This window comes from Aspergillus ochraceoroseus, assembly GCF_002846915.1.
Source record: "Aspergillus ochraceoroseus IBT 24754 chromosome Unknown P175scaffold_1, whole genome shotgun sequence".
Taxonomy (NCBI): domain Eukaryota; kingdom Fungi; phylum Ascomycota; class Eurotiomycetes; order Eurotiales; family Aspergillaceae; genus Aspergillus; species Aspergillus ochraceoroseus.
In genome coordinates, this window is record NW_024468476.1 from 2,103,634 (window position 1) to 2,122,251 (window position 18,618).

The 18,618-nt window shown below is 16.9% G+C and overlaps 1 protein-coding gene across 1 annotated transcript; it reads left to right on the forward strand.

The window, feature by feature from the left end:
- Positions 1-7,184: 7,184 nt before the first annotated feature.
- On the forward strand, positions 7,185-7,340 carry P175DRAFT_0426777 (uncharacterized protein; the record flags this gene model as incomplete). Its single annotated transcript, XM_040893197.1, has 1 exon — positions 7,185-7,340. A coding segment is annotated over one exon (156 nt), but the record flags the coding sequence as incomplete, so codon positions are not given.
- Between the last annotated feature and the right edge of the window lie 11,278 nt (positions 7,341-18,618).

Sequence of the window (18,618 nt, forward strand, 5' to 3'; positions counted from 1 at the left end):
CCCCTTTATTATCTTCTTTAGTATATTACTTAATAGGGCAGTAATTTTAGAATATTAGTAAATAAATCTTTAAAAATATCCTATAAATTCTAGAAATATCTAAATATTATAGAATAAATATAATTCTAGCTAGTTATTTATAGTATATATTTACTTAAAATTTATTTAAATTCTTTTAATTTTTATAATAAAATTAAGAAAATATACTTCTTTTTAATAAAAGTTATACTTTAAAAATTTTATATAAAGATTATATTTCTAAAAATATAATAATATTTTATTAATATAGTATTTATATTCTTTCTTTATTTATAAGTAAATTAGAATATTATCTAAATATATTATATAAAATTTATCTAGAATTCTCTTTATTACTTTATTAATATATACTTAAAAGATAGTTAGGATATTATATAATTTAAAAAATATAATTAAATATTTATAATATTTATATTTTATATAAAATATTATTTTCTACTTATTATTTTAATAAATATAAATCTAATAGTAAATATTTTATAAATCTAATTTAATAAATTATTTAATTCTAACTAGTTAATTTATTAATTTATTAATTTATAGAAGGAAATATTAATTTTTAATAATAATTATATTTAGGCCCTTATAATCTATATAAAATTATAGTAATTTATTAATCTTTTATATAAAAAGTACTAGTATATTTATTATACTTATTAAAGGCTAGATCTATTCTTTTTTTAATATTTAATTAATATACTTTCTTAAGATTACTAACTTTATTCTTAATATATTATATAGCTAGCTTATTAATAATACTATACTAGTAATTAATAATATATTATAACTAGCTTTTTTAGAGAGAAGTATCTTTATCTTTTTTTTTAAGAATATTAATTTTTATTTCTTATAATATTTAGAGAGAGCCCCTATTATATTATTATTATTATATAATTAGCTTAAGATTAGTATAATAAGTTCTTATCTTATTATACTCTTAAATTACTTAAGTAATTTAATTTTAATCTTTAATTTTTTTTCTTAATAATACTAGGTATTTACTACTAAAGAGATATTAAGATTAACTAGACTTAACTAGCTATATCTTAGAATTAATTAATATTTTTTTTCTTCTAAATTTATTATATAATATTCTATATTAAATTCTCTAGTTTTATTAAGATTATTTATAATTTAGCTTTTTACTTAAAATCTTATATAATATAATATTATTAAACTATTAATAAAATATATAAGTTACTTTATCTTTATCTTATTAAGTTTTATTCTTTCTTTAATTAAGAAATAATAAGAAATAAAGTCCTTATTTACTTTAGTATCTATAAGTACCCTTATTATAATCTATTTCTTACTTATCTAAATAATTATAATAGCTAGAAAAAATCCTACTAGTGCCTCTTTATTTTATTAGAGTATTAAAAATTCTAGAATATTTAATTATTATTAGTCTTAATTCTCTAATTTTCCTACTTCTTTAATATCTTTTTTATACTAGAGGTATTTTTTTATAATATAATTAATTTAATTATATTAGTAATATTAATCTTTCTTTTATTAATTTTAGTAATTTTACTACTCTTTCTTTAATTTTTTTTACTAGAATTTATTTAGTTAAAAATTTATTACTTTATTATTATTTTTCTTTCTCTTTCTTAAATTATTCTTTAATATATAAGATCCTAAAAATTAGTTTAATTATACTTTATTTAACTTTTCCTATTTCTCTTATTTCTAAAGTTTCTTATACCTTGCCTCTAGTTTAGTAACTTTAACTAGACTTTATAATATTATTATATCCTATTAGATTTTCTTATATAATTTAGGCTAGACTATTTAAATAGCTAGCTAGTAGAGAAATTTTTTAAAATTAATTTTAATTATTAGAATAAACTCTTTTATCTAGGTTATTAAGATTTATATACTCTATTATAGTCCTTATCTTATATATAGGAGTTAGTAAGCTATTATTTATTTATAGTCTTTCTCTAGTTTTAAAAAATTCTATAGAAATTTAATAAATTTTATATAAGTAAGTTCTTTAGAATTTACTTTATACTTAAAGTACTATATTTATTTTATATTATTTTTTAAATAATCTATAATATAATAGACCTTAACTATATTACTCTTATAAAATTTTCCTTATAACCTAAAATAATCTTAAAGATCTTCTAGAAAGATATTAAGTTTCTTTAAGTTTTATATTTTAAAAAACTTAAATTTAGATACCTTTTCTCTATTTATTTATATAACTTATACTATATATTAAGCTATATACTATAACTTATTATCTTCTATTAACTTAATAAGTTAATACTAGAGAATTACTAGTATTATTAAACCTTCCTTAATAATAATTTCTAGAACTATAATTATAGATTCTATAGAATTTAGATTTATTACTTTTTAAAAAGAGAAATAAATAATCCTTCTTATATTTATTATATTATTTTACTTAATTAAAGAAGTACTTTAAATTATAAGTATCTTACTAATAAGATACTTAAGTATAAGTAGTATTAGTAAAGGAAGTAAAGCTATATAGAGTATAAGAATAATAAAAAGATATTAGAAGTAATAAAATAAAATACTTACTTCTTAGTACTTTAAGAGTTATTATATTACTATTTATATTACTTAGTTAAGTTACTAGTATAGTATAGGCAATTTAAATATTATTATTCTTTTAATTACCCTTGGTTACTAGGTATGTGGTTTGGCATGTGGTTCAGCATGTGGTTGCATGTCACGTGGTCGCCGTGACAATAACCTTAATAAACTTATTAAGAATTAAGGACTTCCTTAACTTCTTATTCTTCTAATCCTTCTATTTTAATAAGTAATAATAGATTAGGGTATTAACTAGGTAAAGAATTATTAATAGTAGGGTAGAGTAAAGATATATTAAATATAGAATAGATTCTTATATTTTTAGGTAGTTTAAGTTTATAAGCATGCAGGCTAATAATCTTCTTAATATAATATAGCCTAAAATTTTTCTAGTCTAACTTCTTTTATAGGTAGAGTATTTAAATATTATAAGTATCTAGCTAGACTTCTTACTCTATAATATAGTAATATATAGATTACCTTTAGTAATTAGCTTATATTTTATAATAGGCTTAAGTAGATAGAATCTTAATATAAATAAACTTATAAATCTTATATATAGTGTCACAGCGCAAAGCTGTAGTACCTATCTAGTTAGATTCTGCCTTGACTATCCACTCTTATCCCTATATTTAAGCTATATTATCCTTAATCTTGTTATAGCTCTTTAAGCTATATCCTATCTATTACTTAATACTTATTATTCTACTATTTTATCTAGTTAATTCTTAATTAATAAATATCTAAATCTAATTTTATTCTCTAATATTATATAGCTCCTCTTTACTAGAAGTTAATTACTATTATTATACCTGCTTTACTATTTATACTACCTAAAAGTATAGAAACTCTCCTATATAATATCCCTAATAAATTAAGATAATATATTATTAAAATATACTAATTCTTTACTATTACTATAAAAGAACTTTATAAATTATTTACTTTATATTCTATTATTATTAATCTTCTTAATTATATTTAATAAAAAGATAGTATAATTAAGTACTAGAAGATATAAGCTAAAAAAACTTAATAAAAGTTATTTAAAATACTTATTTAAAATAATATATTTTCTTAATTATTATTTCCTTTTAAAAAAGATACTAATATTACTATCTTCCTTATTATTATTACTACTCTTATTATACTTATTTTTACTATCTAAATTTCTAAATAACTTCCTAACCTTAATAAATTTAATAATTAATAAAGTAACTTAAGATACTTTATTTTTTAAATTTATTAAAAAATAATTATAAATCTTAATTATTTTTTAACCTTAAATAGTAAAATAGCTTATATAATTAATTATTTTAAAGAAATTTTATATACTTAAATCTTATTATATATTTAAGATAGAATTTATAAACTAAGTAATTATATTAAAATTTTAGAAATTTTAAAAAAAATTTTTAAAAATCTAAATTTAGAAATTAATATTTATATTAATTTATTTTATTTCTAATAAATTTATTATAAATTTAGTATTTTTTTTATTAAATTTTAATACCTTATATTAGAAAGAAATATAAATAAAGATATCTTATTTATAATTTTAGAATAGGCTATTAGCTAAGAATTTTAAGAAATATTAATATATTTTAAAATCTTATTATAATATTATAACTTTATTAATTACTTATAAAATCTAGAAAATTACTACTATTATTATATAAATACTACCTTACTCTTATCTATAAAGAATTCCTAGCCTCTCTAATTTATTTTAAAGCTAATTTCTACTACCTAAATTCTTATAGTCCCTATTAATCCTATTATTACTACTACTCCTACTAAAGATTTAATAGATCTATCTATTACTTATTACCTTAATTATTAAACCTAATACCTATATTACTACTATAATAGTACTAACTACCTAGTAGGTAGTTACTTATACCCTAATTAAAGACTAACTAACTATATCTTTATATCTACTATTAAACTAGACCTATATCTTCTATTAATTAGAATCCTACCTATTAAATACCTTATATTCCCTAAATTAGAAAATAAAGTATCTCTAATTTAAACTATAATTAGGGATACCCCTAGTACTCTCTCTACCTATTAAAGGTTATAATAGCTAGAATAATAATAAAGGAGGAAAGTTACTAATCTAAATTAATAATTTTACTTATTAATCTAGAAACCCCTAATAAGACTTTACTAATTTTTATAATAATTAATTCTAGAGCTAAGAATAAATATTTTATAAATTATAATTAAATTATAGATAATTAACTAGAGATATTATTATTAAGAAATCCTATCTTATTAAGAGAATTTAATAGTACTCTAGTAAAGTCTAGCTATATTATTTATTTTATTTATTTAACTTAAAAAATTTATAATTATATTAAAAAAAATATTATTTTTTTTATAACTTAATTTATATACTTTCTTATTATTTTTAGCTTACTTTAATTAAAGACTTATAATTCTTAAATTAAATTTACTAATTATACTATTTTATTTAAAAATTCTTATTATAAAAAGTATTATAATATATCTTTAAAATTTATAAAAATTTTAATATTATATAATATATTATTAAAAACTTCTTCCTAATATCTTAATCCCTGCCCTAAATCTCTAAAGAATTAAGATATTATTAGAATCTTAATTATTATTTATACTATATATACTTATTATAAATACTAGATATTTATTATTATTATTACTAATATTAAAGTTACTTTAAATTCTATTACTATTATTAAATCTAAATTATAAGAATAATTACTCTCTAAATTTACTAAGTTTTATAATATATTCTTACTAAAGAAGGCCAAGCACCTACTATCCTATTAATCTAATAATTATAAGATTAAATTACTATCTAGAAAAATCCTATCTTTTAGAAGCCTATATAGTATATCTTAAAATAAACTAAAAATTTTAAAAAAATAGATTAAAAAAAATCTAAAAAAAGATTTTATTTACCTTAATTTCTTCCTTATTATATCCTCTATTTTATTTATAAAAAAATCTAGAAGAGGCTTATAATTTTATATAAATTATTAAGCCTTAAATATAATTACTATAAAAGATTATTACCTATTACTATTAATAAAAAAGATATTAAATAATTTAAAAAAGATAAAATATTTCTTAAAAATTAATATTATCTTTACTTTTAATAATCTATAAATTAAGAAAGGATAAGAATATCTTACTATTTTTTAAACTTAATTAAGTTTATTTAAATTTTTAGTAATATTATTTAGGCTTACTAGAGTTCTAGTATTATTTTAGAGATTTATTAATAAAGTCTTATATAATTATTTAGATATTTTTTATATTATATATCTAAATAATATTCTAATTTATAGCTAAATCTATATTAAATATATTTATTATATTTAATAAGTATTAAAATACCTATAAGTAGTAAGACTTTATACTAAATTTAATAAATATAAATTCTTTATATATAAGATAAAGTTCTTAAAATTAATTATAAATAGAGATAGCTTCTAAATAGATCCTAATAAAGTAAAAATAATTACTAAGTAAGAAATACTAATCTATTTAATTAATATTTAAGCCTTTATTAGTTTTAAAAATTTTTACTACTAATTTATCTATAACTTTTTAAAAATTATTAGACTATTAGTTAACTTAATTAAGAAAAATATTAACTTTAATTAAATACCTGCTTATTAAGAAGTATTTAAATAACTAAAAGCTACTTTTATAAATACTCTAATATTAAAATTTTTTAACTAGTTAAAAAATATAATTATAAGATTTATAATAAAAAATTATTAGTTATTATTTATTATTTTAAAGAATAGTACTTTAAACTAGAAGGGACTCTATTACTTATAAAGATTATTATAGATTACTAGAATCTAGAGTATTTTATATTAATTAAGCTACTAAATTATTAATAAGCTTGCTAGTTTAAATTTTTATTAAGATTTAACTTCTAAATATATTATTATTCTAGGAAGTTAGATATTAAGCCTGATATACTAACTAGAAGATTAAAGAATTTATTTAAGAAGGGGGATAAATAACTTCTTTACTAGAACTAGATTATCCTAAAATCTAAAAACCTACTATCTAAGACTACTACTAATTTAAGACTAAATATTAATAACTAATATTAAATATACTTTACTAAATAACCTACTACTAATAAATTAATCTCCCTGCTACTAATATTATAATTACTATTTAATAAAGCTTATCTATAAGATAAGAAGCTCTAGTCTATTTTAAATATTTTAAAAGATAATTTATTAAGATATTTTAATATTATATTAGCTAATTATAGATATACTAGTCTATATCTAAAATATTAAAACTAATTTTATATACCTAACTATAATAAGATAAAAGCTAAAATACTAAGACTCTATTATAAAAATCCTGCTACTAGATATCTTAGAAGAACTAAAATATATAAATTAATATTATATAAATATTTCTAGCCTAGGATCTATAAATATATTAATTAATAGATCTAGAATTATTACTTTTATTACTAAATTATTCTTTTCTAAGAAATAAAGTAAAGAGTATTAAGGCCTTTACTAATTCTTAAATATACTTAGTAAGATATAAGTATAGACTTTATTATATACTTATTATTAAATAATAGCTATAATACTATCCTAGTTATAATTAATTATCTAATAAAGATAAAGTACTTCCTTTCCTATACTAGAATAATTAATACTAAAAAAGTAATTAATTTATACCTTAAGTATATTTAGAAATTCTATAATATCTCTAAAATAATTATATTAGATTATAGAGTCTAATTTATTATTATTTTTTAGAAATACTTAATATCTTACCTAAAGATTTATAATCTATTATTTATTATTTATTACTCTAAAATTAATAATTAAATTAAATATATTAATACTATTCTAGAATAATACTTGCAAGTATATATATTATACTTATAAGATAATTAATTTAAATAATTATTAATAACTAAATTTATTATTAATTTTATCTATTCTAAGTTTATAAGAGTATTACTATTTATAGCTAATTATAGATTTTATTTAATATTAGGATTTAAATTAAGCTACTTTATTATTTACTTTATTAAAAAAAATATTAAGAAATTTACTAATATTATATATAAGATTTATAAATTTATTTATATTAAGATTTTATCTACTCAAGCCTATTATAAAATATAAATTAATTACTAAAGATAACCTATATATTACTATATTATAGAGTAAGAAGTCTAGCTAGATACCTATAATATTTAAATACTCTATGTCAGGGGACAGAGTTGGATTCAGATATCCATTGACTAGGAGCTAACCAGATAGAACAGCAGAATAGTAGGTATCAGGTAATAGATAGGATATAGCTTGAAAAGCTATAATAGGATTAAGGATAATATAGCTTAAATATAGGAATAAGAATAGATAGTTAAGATAGAATTTAACTAGATAAATACTATAGCTTTATACTATAATAGTACCCCTCTTTTTAGAATTAAGCTTTATTAAGACTAGGAAGGAATTAGCCAGGATTTCTTAAAATAATAAAGATAGTAATTATTTACTAATTAGTAAGTATTCTTTAGATACTTAGCAGGCTCTTTAATTAATTTATTATATTTAATTTATTTAATAATATATTATAGCTTAGATTTACTATAATCTTAATAAATCTATTAAAAATTAAGAATTTTCTTAACTTTCTATTCTTTTAATTTTTCTACTTTAATAAATAGTAGCAGATTAGGATATTAATTAGATAGAGAGTTATTAATAGTAAGATAGAGTAAAAATATATTAAATATAAAATAAATTCTTATATTTTTAAGTAATTTAAATTTATAAATATATAAGCTAATAATTCTCTTAATATAGTATAGCCTGAAATTTTTCTAATTTAACTTCTTTTATAGGTAGAATATTTAAATATTATAGATATTTAGTTAGACTTTTTACCTTATAATATAGTAATATATAGATTACTTTTAGTAATTAGTTTATACTTTATAACAAGCTTAAGTAAATAAGATTTTAGTATAAATAAATTTATAAATCTTATATATAATATTAATAAATTTCTTAGTATCTTTCTTAATAAGGTAGATAATAAAGTAGCTTAGTTTAAATCTTAATATTAAATAGAATTTATAATTAGCTATAAATAGTAATACTCTTATAAACTTAGAATAAATAAAGTTAATAATAAACTTAATTATTAATAGCTATTTAGACTAATTATCTTATAAATATAATATATATACTTATAAGTATTATTCTAAAATAATATTAATATATTTAATTTAGCTATTAATTTTAAAATAATAAGTAATAAATAGTAAATTATAAATTTTTAAATAGGATATTAAATATTTTTAGAAAATAATAATAAACTAGACTCTATAATTTAATATAATTATTTTAGGAATACTATAAAGTTTCTAAATATACTTAAGATATAAATTAGCTACTCTTTTAGTATTAATTATTCTAGTATAGGGGAGGAAGTACTTTATCTTTATTAAATAATTAATTATAACTAGAATAATATTATAGTTATTACTTAATAATAAGTATATAATAAAGTCTATACTTATATCTTATTAAGCATGTTTAGGAATTAATAAAGGCCTTAATACTTCTTATTTTACTTCTTAGGAAGGAGTAATTTAGTAGTAGAGATAATAATTCTAGACTTATTAATTAATATATTTATAAATTCTAGGCTAGAAATATTTATATAATATTAGTTTATATATTTTAATTTTTCTAGAATATCTAGTAATAGAATTTTTATAATAAAGTCTTAGTATTTTAGCTTTTATCTTATTATAATTAGGTATATAAAGTTAGTCTTAATATCTTAGATATAGATTAATATATCTATAGTTAGCTAGTATAATATTAGAGTATCTTAGTAGACTATTCTTTAGAATATTTAAAATAGACTAGAGCTTCTTATCTTATAAATAAGCTTTATTAAATAGTAATTATAGTATTAATAATAAAGAGATTAATTTATTAGTAGTAGGTTATTTAGTAAAGTATATTTAATATTAATTATTAATATTTAATCTTAAATTAGTAGTAGTCTTAAATAGTAAGTTTTTAGATTTTAAAATAGTCTAGCTCTAGTAAAAAAGTTATTTATCCCTTTTTTTAAGCAGGTCCTTTAATCTCCTAGTTAGTATATTAGGTTTAGTACCTAACTTCCTGGAGTAGTAATATATTTAGAAGTTAAATCTTAATAAAAATTTAAACTAGCAGGCTTATTAATAATTTAGTAACTTAATTAATATAAAATACTTTAGATTCTAGTAATCTATAATAATCTTTATAAGTAATAAAGTCCCTTCTAATTTAGGATATTATTCTTTAAAGTAATAAATAATAGCTAGTAATTTTTTATTATAAATCTTATAATTATATTTTATTATAGAATATTTCTTAGAGAAAAATATAATAGAATATAATATATTTTTATTATTATATTATAATAATACTCTAGTAAATATATAATTAAAAGTATTAATTTCTAAAATTATATTTTTTAACTAGTTAAAAAATTTTAATATTAGGATATTTATAAAAGTAGCTTTTAATTATTTAAATACTTTTTAGCAAGTAAGTATCTAGTTAAAGTTAATATCTTTCTTAATTAAGTTAACTAATAATTTAATAATTTTTAAAAAATTATAAATAAATTAATAATAAAAGTTCCTAAAGCTAATAAAGGCTTAAATATTAATTAAATAAGTTAGTATTTTCTACTTAATAATTATTTTTACTTTATTAGAATCTATTTAGAAGCTATTTTTACTTATAATTAGTTTTAGAAACTTTATCTTATACATGAAAAATTTATATTTACTAAATTTAATATAAAGTCTTATTACTTATAAATATTCTAATACTTATTAAATATAATAAGTATATTTAGTATAAATTTAACTATAAATTAGAATATTATCTAAATATATAATATAAAAGATATCTAGATAATTATATAAGATTTTATTAATAAATCTCTAGAATAATACTAGGGCTTTAGTAAGCCTAAATAATATTATTAAAAATTTAAATAGGCCTAACTAAGTTTAGAAAGTAGTAAGGTATTCTTGTCCTTTCTTAATTTATAGATTATTAAAAATAAAGATAATATTAATTTTTAAGAAATATCTTATTTTTTTTAGATTATTTAGTATCTCTTTTATTAGTAATAGCAGGTAATAATCTTTTATAATAATTATATTTAGGGCTTAGTAATTTATATAAAATTATAGGCCTTCTCTAGGTTTTTTTATAAATAAGATAGGAAATATAATAAGAAAAAAATTAAAATAAATAAAATCTTTTTTTAGGTTCTCTTTAATCTATTCCTTTAGAATTTTTAGTTTATCTTAGGACATGCTATATAAATTTTTAAAAAATAGGATTTTTCTAAATAGTAGTTTAATCTTATAATTATTAGATTAGTAGGGTAGCAGGTACTTAACCTTCTTTAATAAAAATATATTATAAAACTTAGTAAACTTAAGAAGTAATTACTCTTATAGTTTAGATTTAATAATAATAATAAAATTTAAAGTAACTTTAATATTAGTAATAATAATAGTAAATATCTAGTATCTATAGCAGGCATATATAATACAGGTAGTAATCAAGACTCTAGTAATATCTTAGTTCTTTAGAAGTTTAGGGTAAAGATTAAGATATTAAGAAGAAGCTTTTAGTAATATATTATATAATATTAAAATTTTTATAAATTTTAGAAATATATTATAGTACTTTCTATAATAAGGGTTTTTAAATAGAATAATATAATTAATAAATCTAATTTAAGGATTATAAGTCTTTAACTAAAGTAAGTTAAGAATAATAAAAAAGTATATAAGTTAGATTATAAGAAAAATAGTATTTTTTTTAGTATAATTATAGATTTTTTAAATTAAATAAATAAAATAAATAATATTACTAGACTTTACTAGAGTATTATTAAATCTTTTTAATAAGATAAAATTCTTTAATAATAGTATCTTTAGTTAGTTATTTATAATCTAATTATAATTTATAAAATATTTATCCTTAGCTCTAGAATTAATTATAATAAAGGTTAGTAGAGTCTTATTAGGGGTTTTTAGGTTAATAGATAAGATTATTAATTTAAATTAGTAATTTTTTTTCTTTATTATTATTCTAGCTATTATAGCCTTTAATAGGTAGAGAGAGTATTAAGAGTATCCTTAATTATAGTTTAGGTTAGGAATATTCTATTTTCTAATTTAGAGAATATAAGGTATTTAGTAGGCAGGGTTCTAGTTAATAAGAGGTATAGGTCTAGTTTAGTAGTAGATATAGAGATATAGCTAGTTAGTTTTTAGTTAGAATATAGGTAGCTACCTACTAGGTAGTTAGTACTACTATAGTAGTAATATAAATATTAGGTTTAATAATTAAGGTAATAGATAGTAAATAGGTTTATTAAGTCTTTAGTAGGAGTAGTAATAATAATAGGATTAATAGGGACTATAAGAATTTAGGTAGTAGGAGTTAGCTTTAAGATAAGTTAGGAAGGCTAGAAATTCTTTATAGATAAGGGCGGGGTAGTACTTATATAATAGTAATAATAATTTTTTAGATTTTATAGATAATTAATAAAATTATAGTATTATAATAAAGTCTTAAAATATATTAATATCTCTTAAAATTCTTAGTTAATAGCCTATTCTAGAATTATAAATAAGATATCTTTATTTATATTTTTTTCTAATATAAGATATTAGAATTTAATAAAAAAAATATTAAATTTATAATAAATTTATTAAAAATAAAATAAGTTAGTATAAGTATTAGTTTCTAAATTTAGATTTTTAAAAACTTTTTCTAGGATTTCTAAAATCTTAATATAATTATTTAGTTTATAGATTTTATCTTAAATATATAATAAGATTTAGATATATAAGGTTCCTTTAAAGTAACTAGTTATATAAGCTATTTTATTATTTAGAATTAAAAAATAATTAAGATTTATAATTATTTTCTAGTAAATTTAAAAAGTAAAGTATCTTAAATTACTTTATTAGTTATTAAACTTATTAGAATTAAGAAGTTATTTAGAGGTTTAAATAGTAGAAATAAATATAGTAAGAATAATAGTAATAGTAAGAAAAATAGTAATATTAATATTTTTTTTAGAAAAAAATAGTAATTAAGAAAGTATATTATTTTAAGTAAGTACTTTAAATAGCTTTTATTAGATTTTTTTAGCTTATATCTTCTAGTACTTAATTATATTATTTTTCTATTAAATATAGTTAAGAAGATTAGTAATAGTAAAGTATAAAATAAATAATTTATAGAATTCTTCTATAATAGTAGTAAAAAACTAGTATATTTTAGTAATATATTATCTTAATTTATTAAGGGTATTATATAAGAGGATTTCTATACCTTTAGATAGTATAGATAATAAGGTAGGTATGATAATAGTAATTAACTCCTAGTAGAGAGGAGCTATATAATATTAGGAAATAAAGTTAGATTTAGATATCTATTAATTAGGAGTTAATTAAATAGAATAGTAGAATAATAAGTATTAGGTAATAGATAGGATATAGCTTAAAGAGCTATAACAGGATTAAGGATAATATAGCTTAAATATAGGAATAAGGGCGGATAGTCAAGGCAGAATCTAACTAGATAGGTACTACAGCTTTGCACTGTGACACTCTACCTATAAAAAAAGTTAGACTAGAAGAATTTTAGGCTATATTATATTAAGAAAATTATTAGCTTATATACTTATAAACTTAAATTACTTAAAAATATAAGAATTTATCTTATATTTAATATATTTTTACTTTACTTTATTATTAATAACCCTTTATCTAATTAATATCCTAATCTACTATTATTTATTAAAGTAGAAAAATTAAAAGAATAAAAAGTTAAGAAAGTTCTTAATTCTTAATAAATTTATTAAAATTATAATAAATTTAAGCTATAATATATTATTAAGTAGATTAAATATAATAAGCTAACTAAAGAGCTTACTAAATATTTAAAGAATACTTATTAACTAGTAAATAATTACTACCTTTATTATCCTAAGAAACCCTAGCTAATTCCTTCCTAGTCTTAATAGAGCTTAACTTTAAGGGGGGGGGTATTATTATGATGTAAAACTATAGTACCTATCTAGTTAGATTCTACCTTAACTATCTACTCTTATCCCTATATTTAAGCCATATTATTCTTAATCCTATTATAGCTCTTCAAGCTATGTCCTGTCTATTACCTAATACCTACTATTCTGCTGTTCTGTCTGGTTAGCTCCTAGTCAATGAATATCTGAATCCAACTCTGCCCCCTGACATATAGTATTAGTAAATTTCTTAGTATTTTTCCTAGTAGAATAAATAGTAGGGTAGCTTAATTTAAATCCTAATATTAGATAAAATCTATAATTAGCTATAAATAATAATACTCTTATAGACTTAGAGTAGATAGAGTTAGTAATAAATTTAATTATTAATAGTTATTTAGACTAATTATCTTATAAATATAATATATATACTTATAAATATTATTTTAAGATAATATTAATATATTTAATTTAGTTATTAATCTTAGAGTAATAAGTAATAGATAATAGATTATAGATCTTTAGGTAGGATATTAGGTATTTTTAAAAAATAGTAATAAACTAGACTTTATAATCTAATATAATTATTTTAGGGATATTATAGAATTTCTAGATATACTTAAGATATAGGTTAGTTATCTCTTTAATATTAATTATTTTAATATAAGGGAGGAAGTACTTTATTTTTATTAAATAATTAATTATAACTAGAATAATATTATAGCTATTATTTAGTAGTAAGTATATAATAAAATCCATACTTATATCTTACTAGGTATATTTAAGAATTAATAAAGACCTTAATACTCCTTACTTTACTTCTTAAAAAGGAGTAATTTAATAATAAAGATAATAATTCTAGACTTATTAGTTAATATACTTATAAATCCTAGATTAAAAATATTTATATAATATTAATTTATATATCTTAATTTTTCTAGAATATTTAATAATAGGATTTTTATAATAAAGTCTTAGTATTTTAGCTTTTATCTTATTATAATTAAGTATATAAAGTTAGTCTTAGTATCTTAGATATAGACTAATATATCTATAATTAGCTAGTATAATATTAGGGTATCTTGATAGTGTAAGCATCTCACTGGCGAGGCGCTTGAGTATGGGTAGTGTTGGTAAAGGAAGCAAAGCTACATAGAGTACAAGGATAGTAGGAAGGTATTAGAAGTAATAAAATAAAATACTTGCCTCTTAGTATTTTAGGGATTATTATATTACTATTTATATTACCTAATTAAGTTACTAGTATAGTATAAGTAACTTAAATATTACTATTTTCCTAATTACTCTTAATTACTAGATATATAATTTAGTATATAGTTTAGTATATAATTATATATTATATAATTATTATAATAATTATCTCCCCTTCCTTTAGTAATATATCTATATACTATATATACTATACCTAATCTAGCTTAATACTCTATTAAGAAGGAGCTAGTTCTAGTTAATATAATATAATCTACTTTTTTATTTAATACTAGAAATAATAATAATATATATAATATTATTTTTATTAATTATACTTTATTAAATAGAATATAAATAGTATTATATTTTACTTTAAATAAAATAATAAATAAAAGTAAGTAATTTACTAGATATATTAATAATAGATAAAAATATTATTATAATATAAATATTATAAAAGAATATTTTTCTATATATATTTTTTCTAGCCTAATCTATATTTTAAAAAATCCCTTCTAATAAGTTAATATATTATACTAGATAGATTATTATTACTTAAGTATTATAATAATAATTAATTATATTATAAATCTTATAGCTTCCTTAAAATATTCTTTATTTAATATTATACTAGCTATATCTTTATAAAAAAAAACTTATTTAATTATTATTATTTCTTTTTTTATAAGTATCTTTATTCTAGTAATATAAGTTTATTATATTAATTATTTATAGACTTCTATAGTAAATCCTCCTATATTTATACTAATTATAATACTTATAATCTCTATTACTATTAATATATCTCTTATAATTCTTACTATTACTATTTTATTATTTAGCAGGACTATATTCTTCTTATCCTTTATAATTATTTCTAATATTATAGTAACTTCTACTATCTCTTCCTTTACTTCTTCTACTATAGTAACTCTAGCTACTCCTACTACTATTATTATACTAGCTCCTATTATTATACTAGCTCCTACTATTACTATAGCCCTAGCTACTCTAATTATTCTAGTTACCTCTACTAGCCTAGCTACTATTATATAAATACTATATTACTTATATTATACTAAATCTTAATAATATATAAATAATAATCTTATAAAAGCCTATTTTTATATATACCTAAATCTAAAATAATAATATACTTAATATACTTATTTATATAAAAAGTACTTTTCTATTATACTATCTATATAAGTTAGTCTTAAGGAAATTTAAATAATATTTAATAAAATAATAAATATAATAGCCTGTACCTAATAAGCTTATATTATTAAGATTTTTATCTATTATTTTAAGACTAAGAACTAGATAGAGAGGTTACTTTAGTCTATTAATTATAATATATTTTACTTACTTAATATATAATATATTAAGGATAGTATAATAAAGTTAGAGAATAATAATAAAAAGATTTAAAATAATTATAATAATTAAAGATTTACTAATATTATAGTATAAATATTTTATTATTTTTATTTTTATTTAATAAAATTAAGTTATTTTCTTAAGATTTCTTAATACTTATAATATATCCTTATTAAATCTTAAAATCTAGTAAGAAAAAAAGAAAGAATAATATTATTAATATATTTTTATAATTTTTTTAATTTCTTAATTTTTATTAACTTATTATTTTTATATTTTATTATTTTATAATATTTTACTAGTACCTTATTTATATCTTATTTATATAATAGAACTTATTTAAAATATTTTATATATTTTTTAAATCTTTTATTAATTATTAAGTATTCTTATATATTAACTATTTTTTTTATTTAATTAGATATTAGTCTTTATTATATAGTTTTTATTATATAATAATCTATTCTACCTTCTATTCTTTCTTATTATTAATAATAACTAGCTAGAATAATACTAGTAAGTTACTATTTCTTATATTCTATTCTTTAAGGAGTAATATATAGAAGACTAGGTAGATTTTTTTATATAATCTAAGTAATTATAGGTAATATATTTATTAACCTATTATCTTAATTATTTTAAATAGCTCTTTATATTTAGTATCTAGCTTCTTACTAGGCCTCTATATATAGATATTTTTTATAAATAGTAATACTTATTAATTTATATAGTATTTAATTAGGTAATATCTTTTATTATAACTTCTTACTTACTATTTAGTAGTATAGTATAGGCTCTCTTCTAGTTAATAATATTTTACTTATAATTAATTAAGTTATTTTCCTATTACTATAATTATATTAGAGTCCCTAATATTAGTAAGCTTAAATAATACTAGCTAGTAATTATATTATACCTTATAAAAGAATATTTTTAATAATATATTTTTTATATTATTATATATAAATTTTATTATATCTAACTAATTTATCTAATTAATTTATTAATAATTAATATAGGTTCTTAAATAAATCTTTAATATCTAGTTTTAATATTTTATTTAGCTATCTATTTATAAGTAGAATATAATATTTAGTTATTCTTTAATTTAAAGCCCTTAATATAACTAGGTCTAATATTTACTAGTAAAGAATAAGCTATAATTACTTACTAGACTTCTTAATATTCCTATTTTAAGTATAATTTTTTCTATAAATATATTAGCTAGCTCTTTAATATTAATATTTCTTATTATTAAGAGATATTTAACTTTCTTAATATATTAATCTATAATTACTAAGATAGTTGTCATGGCGCGAAGCCATAGTACCTATCTAGTTAGATTCTGCCTTGACTATCCACCCTTATTCCTGTATTTAAGCTATATTACCCTTAATCCTGTTATAGCTCTTCAAGCTATATCTTATCTATTACCTAATACCTACTATTCTACTATTCTATTTAAATTAGCTCCTAATTAATAAATATCTAAATCTAACTCTATCCTCTAACATTATATAGCTCCTCTCTACTAGAAATTAATTACTACTATTATACTTATCTTACTACTTATACTATCTAAAAGTATAGAAATCTTTCTATATAATACTCCTAATAAATTAAGATAGTATATTATTAAGATATACTAGTTCTTTATTATTATTATAAAAGAATTCTATAAATTATTTATTTTATACTCTATTATTACTAATTTTCTTAATTATATTTAATAAAAAGATAGTATAATTAAGTACTAGAAGATATAAGCTAAAAAAACTTAATAAAAGCTATTTAAAATACTTACTTAAAATAATATACCTTCTTAATTACTATCTCTTTCTAAAAAAAATACTAATATTACTATCTCCCTTATTATTACTATTACTCTTATTATATTTATTTCTATTATTTAAATCTCTAAATAACTTCCTAATCCTAATAAATTTAATAATTAATAAAGTAATTTAAAATACTTTACTTTTTAAATTTATTAAAAAATAATTATAAATCTTGACTATTTTCTAACCTTAAATAATAAAATAATTTATATAATTAATTATCTTAAAAAAATCTTATATACTTAAATCTTATTATATATCTAAAATAAAATCTATAAATTAAATAATTATATTAAGATTTTAAAAATCTTAGAAAAAGCTTTTAAAAATTTAAATCTAGAAATTAATATTTATATTAATTTATTTTATCTTTAATAAACTTATTATAAATTTAATATTTTTTTTATTAAATTTTAATATTTTATATTAGAAGAGAATATAAATAAAAATATTT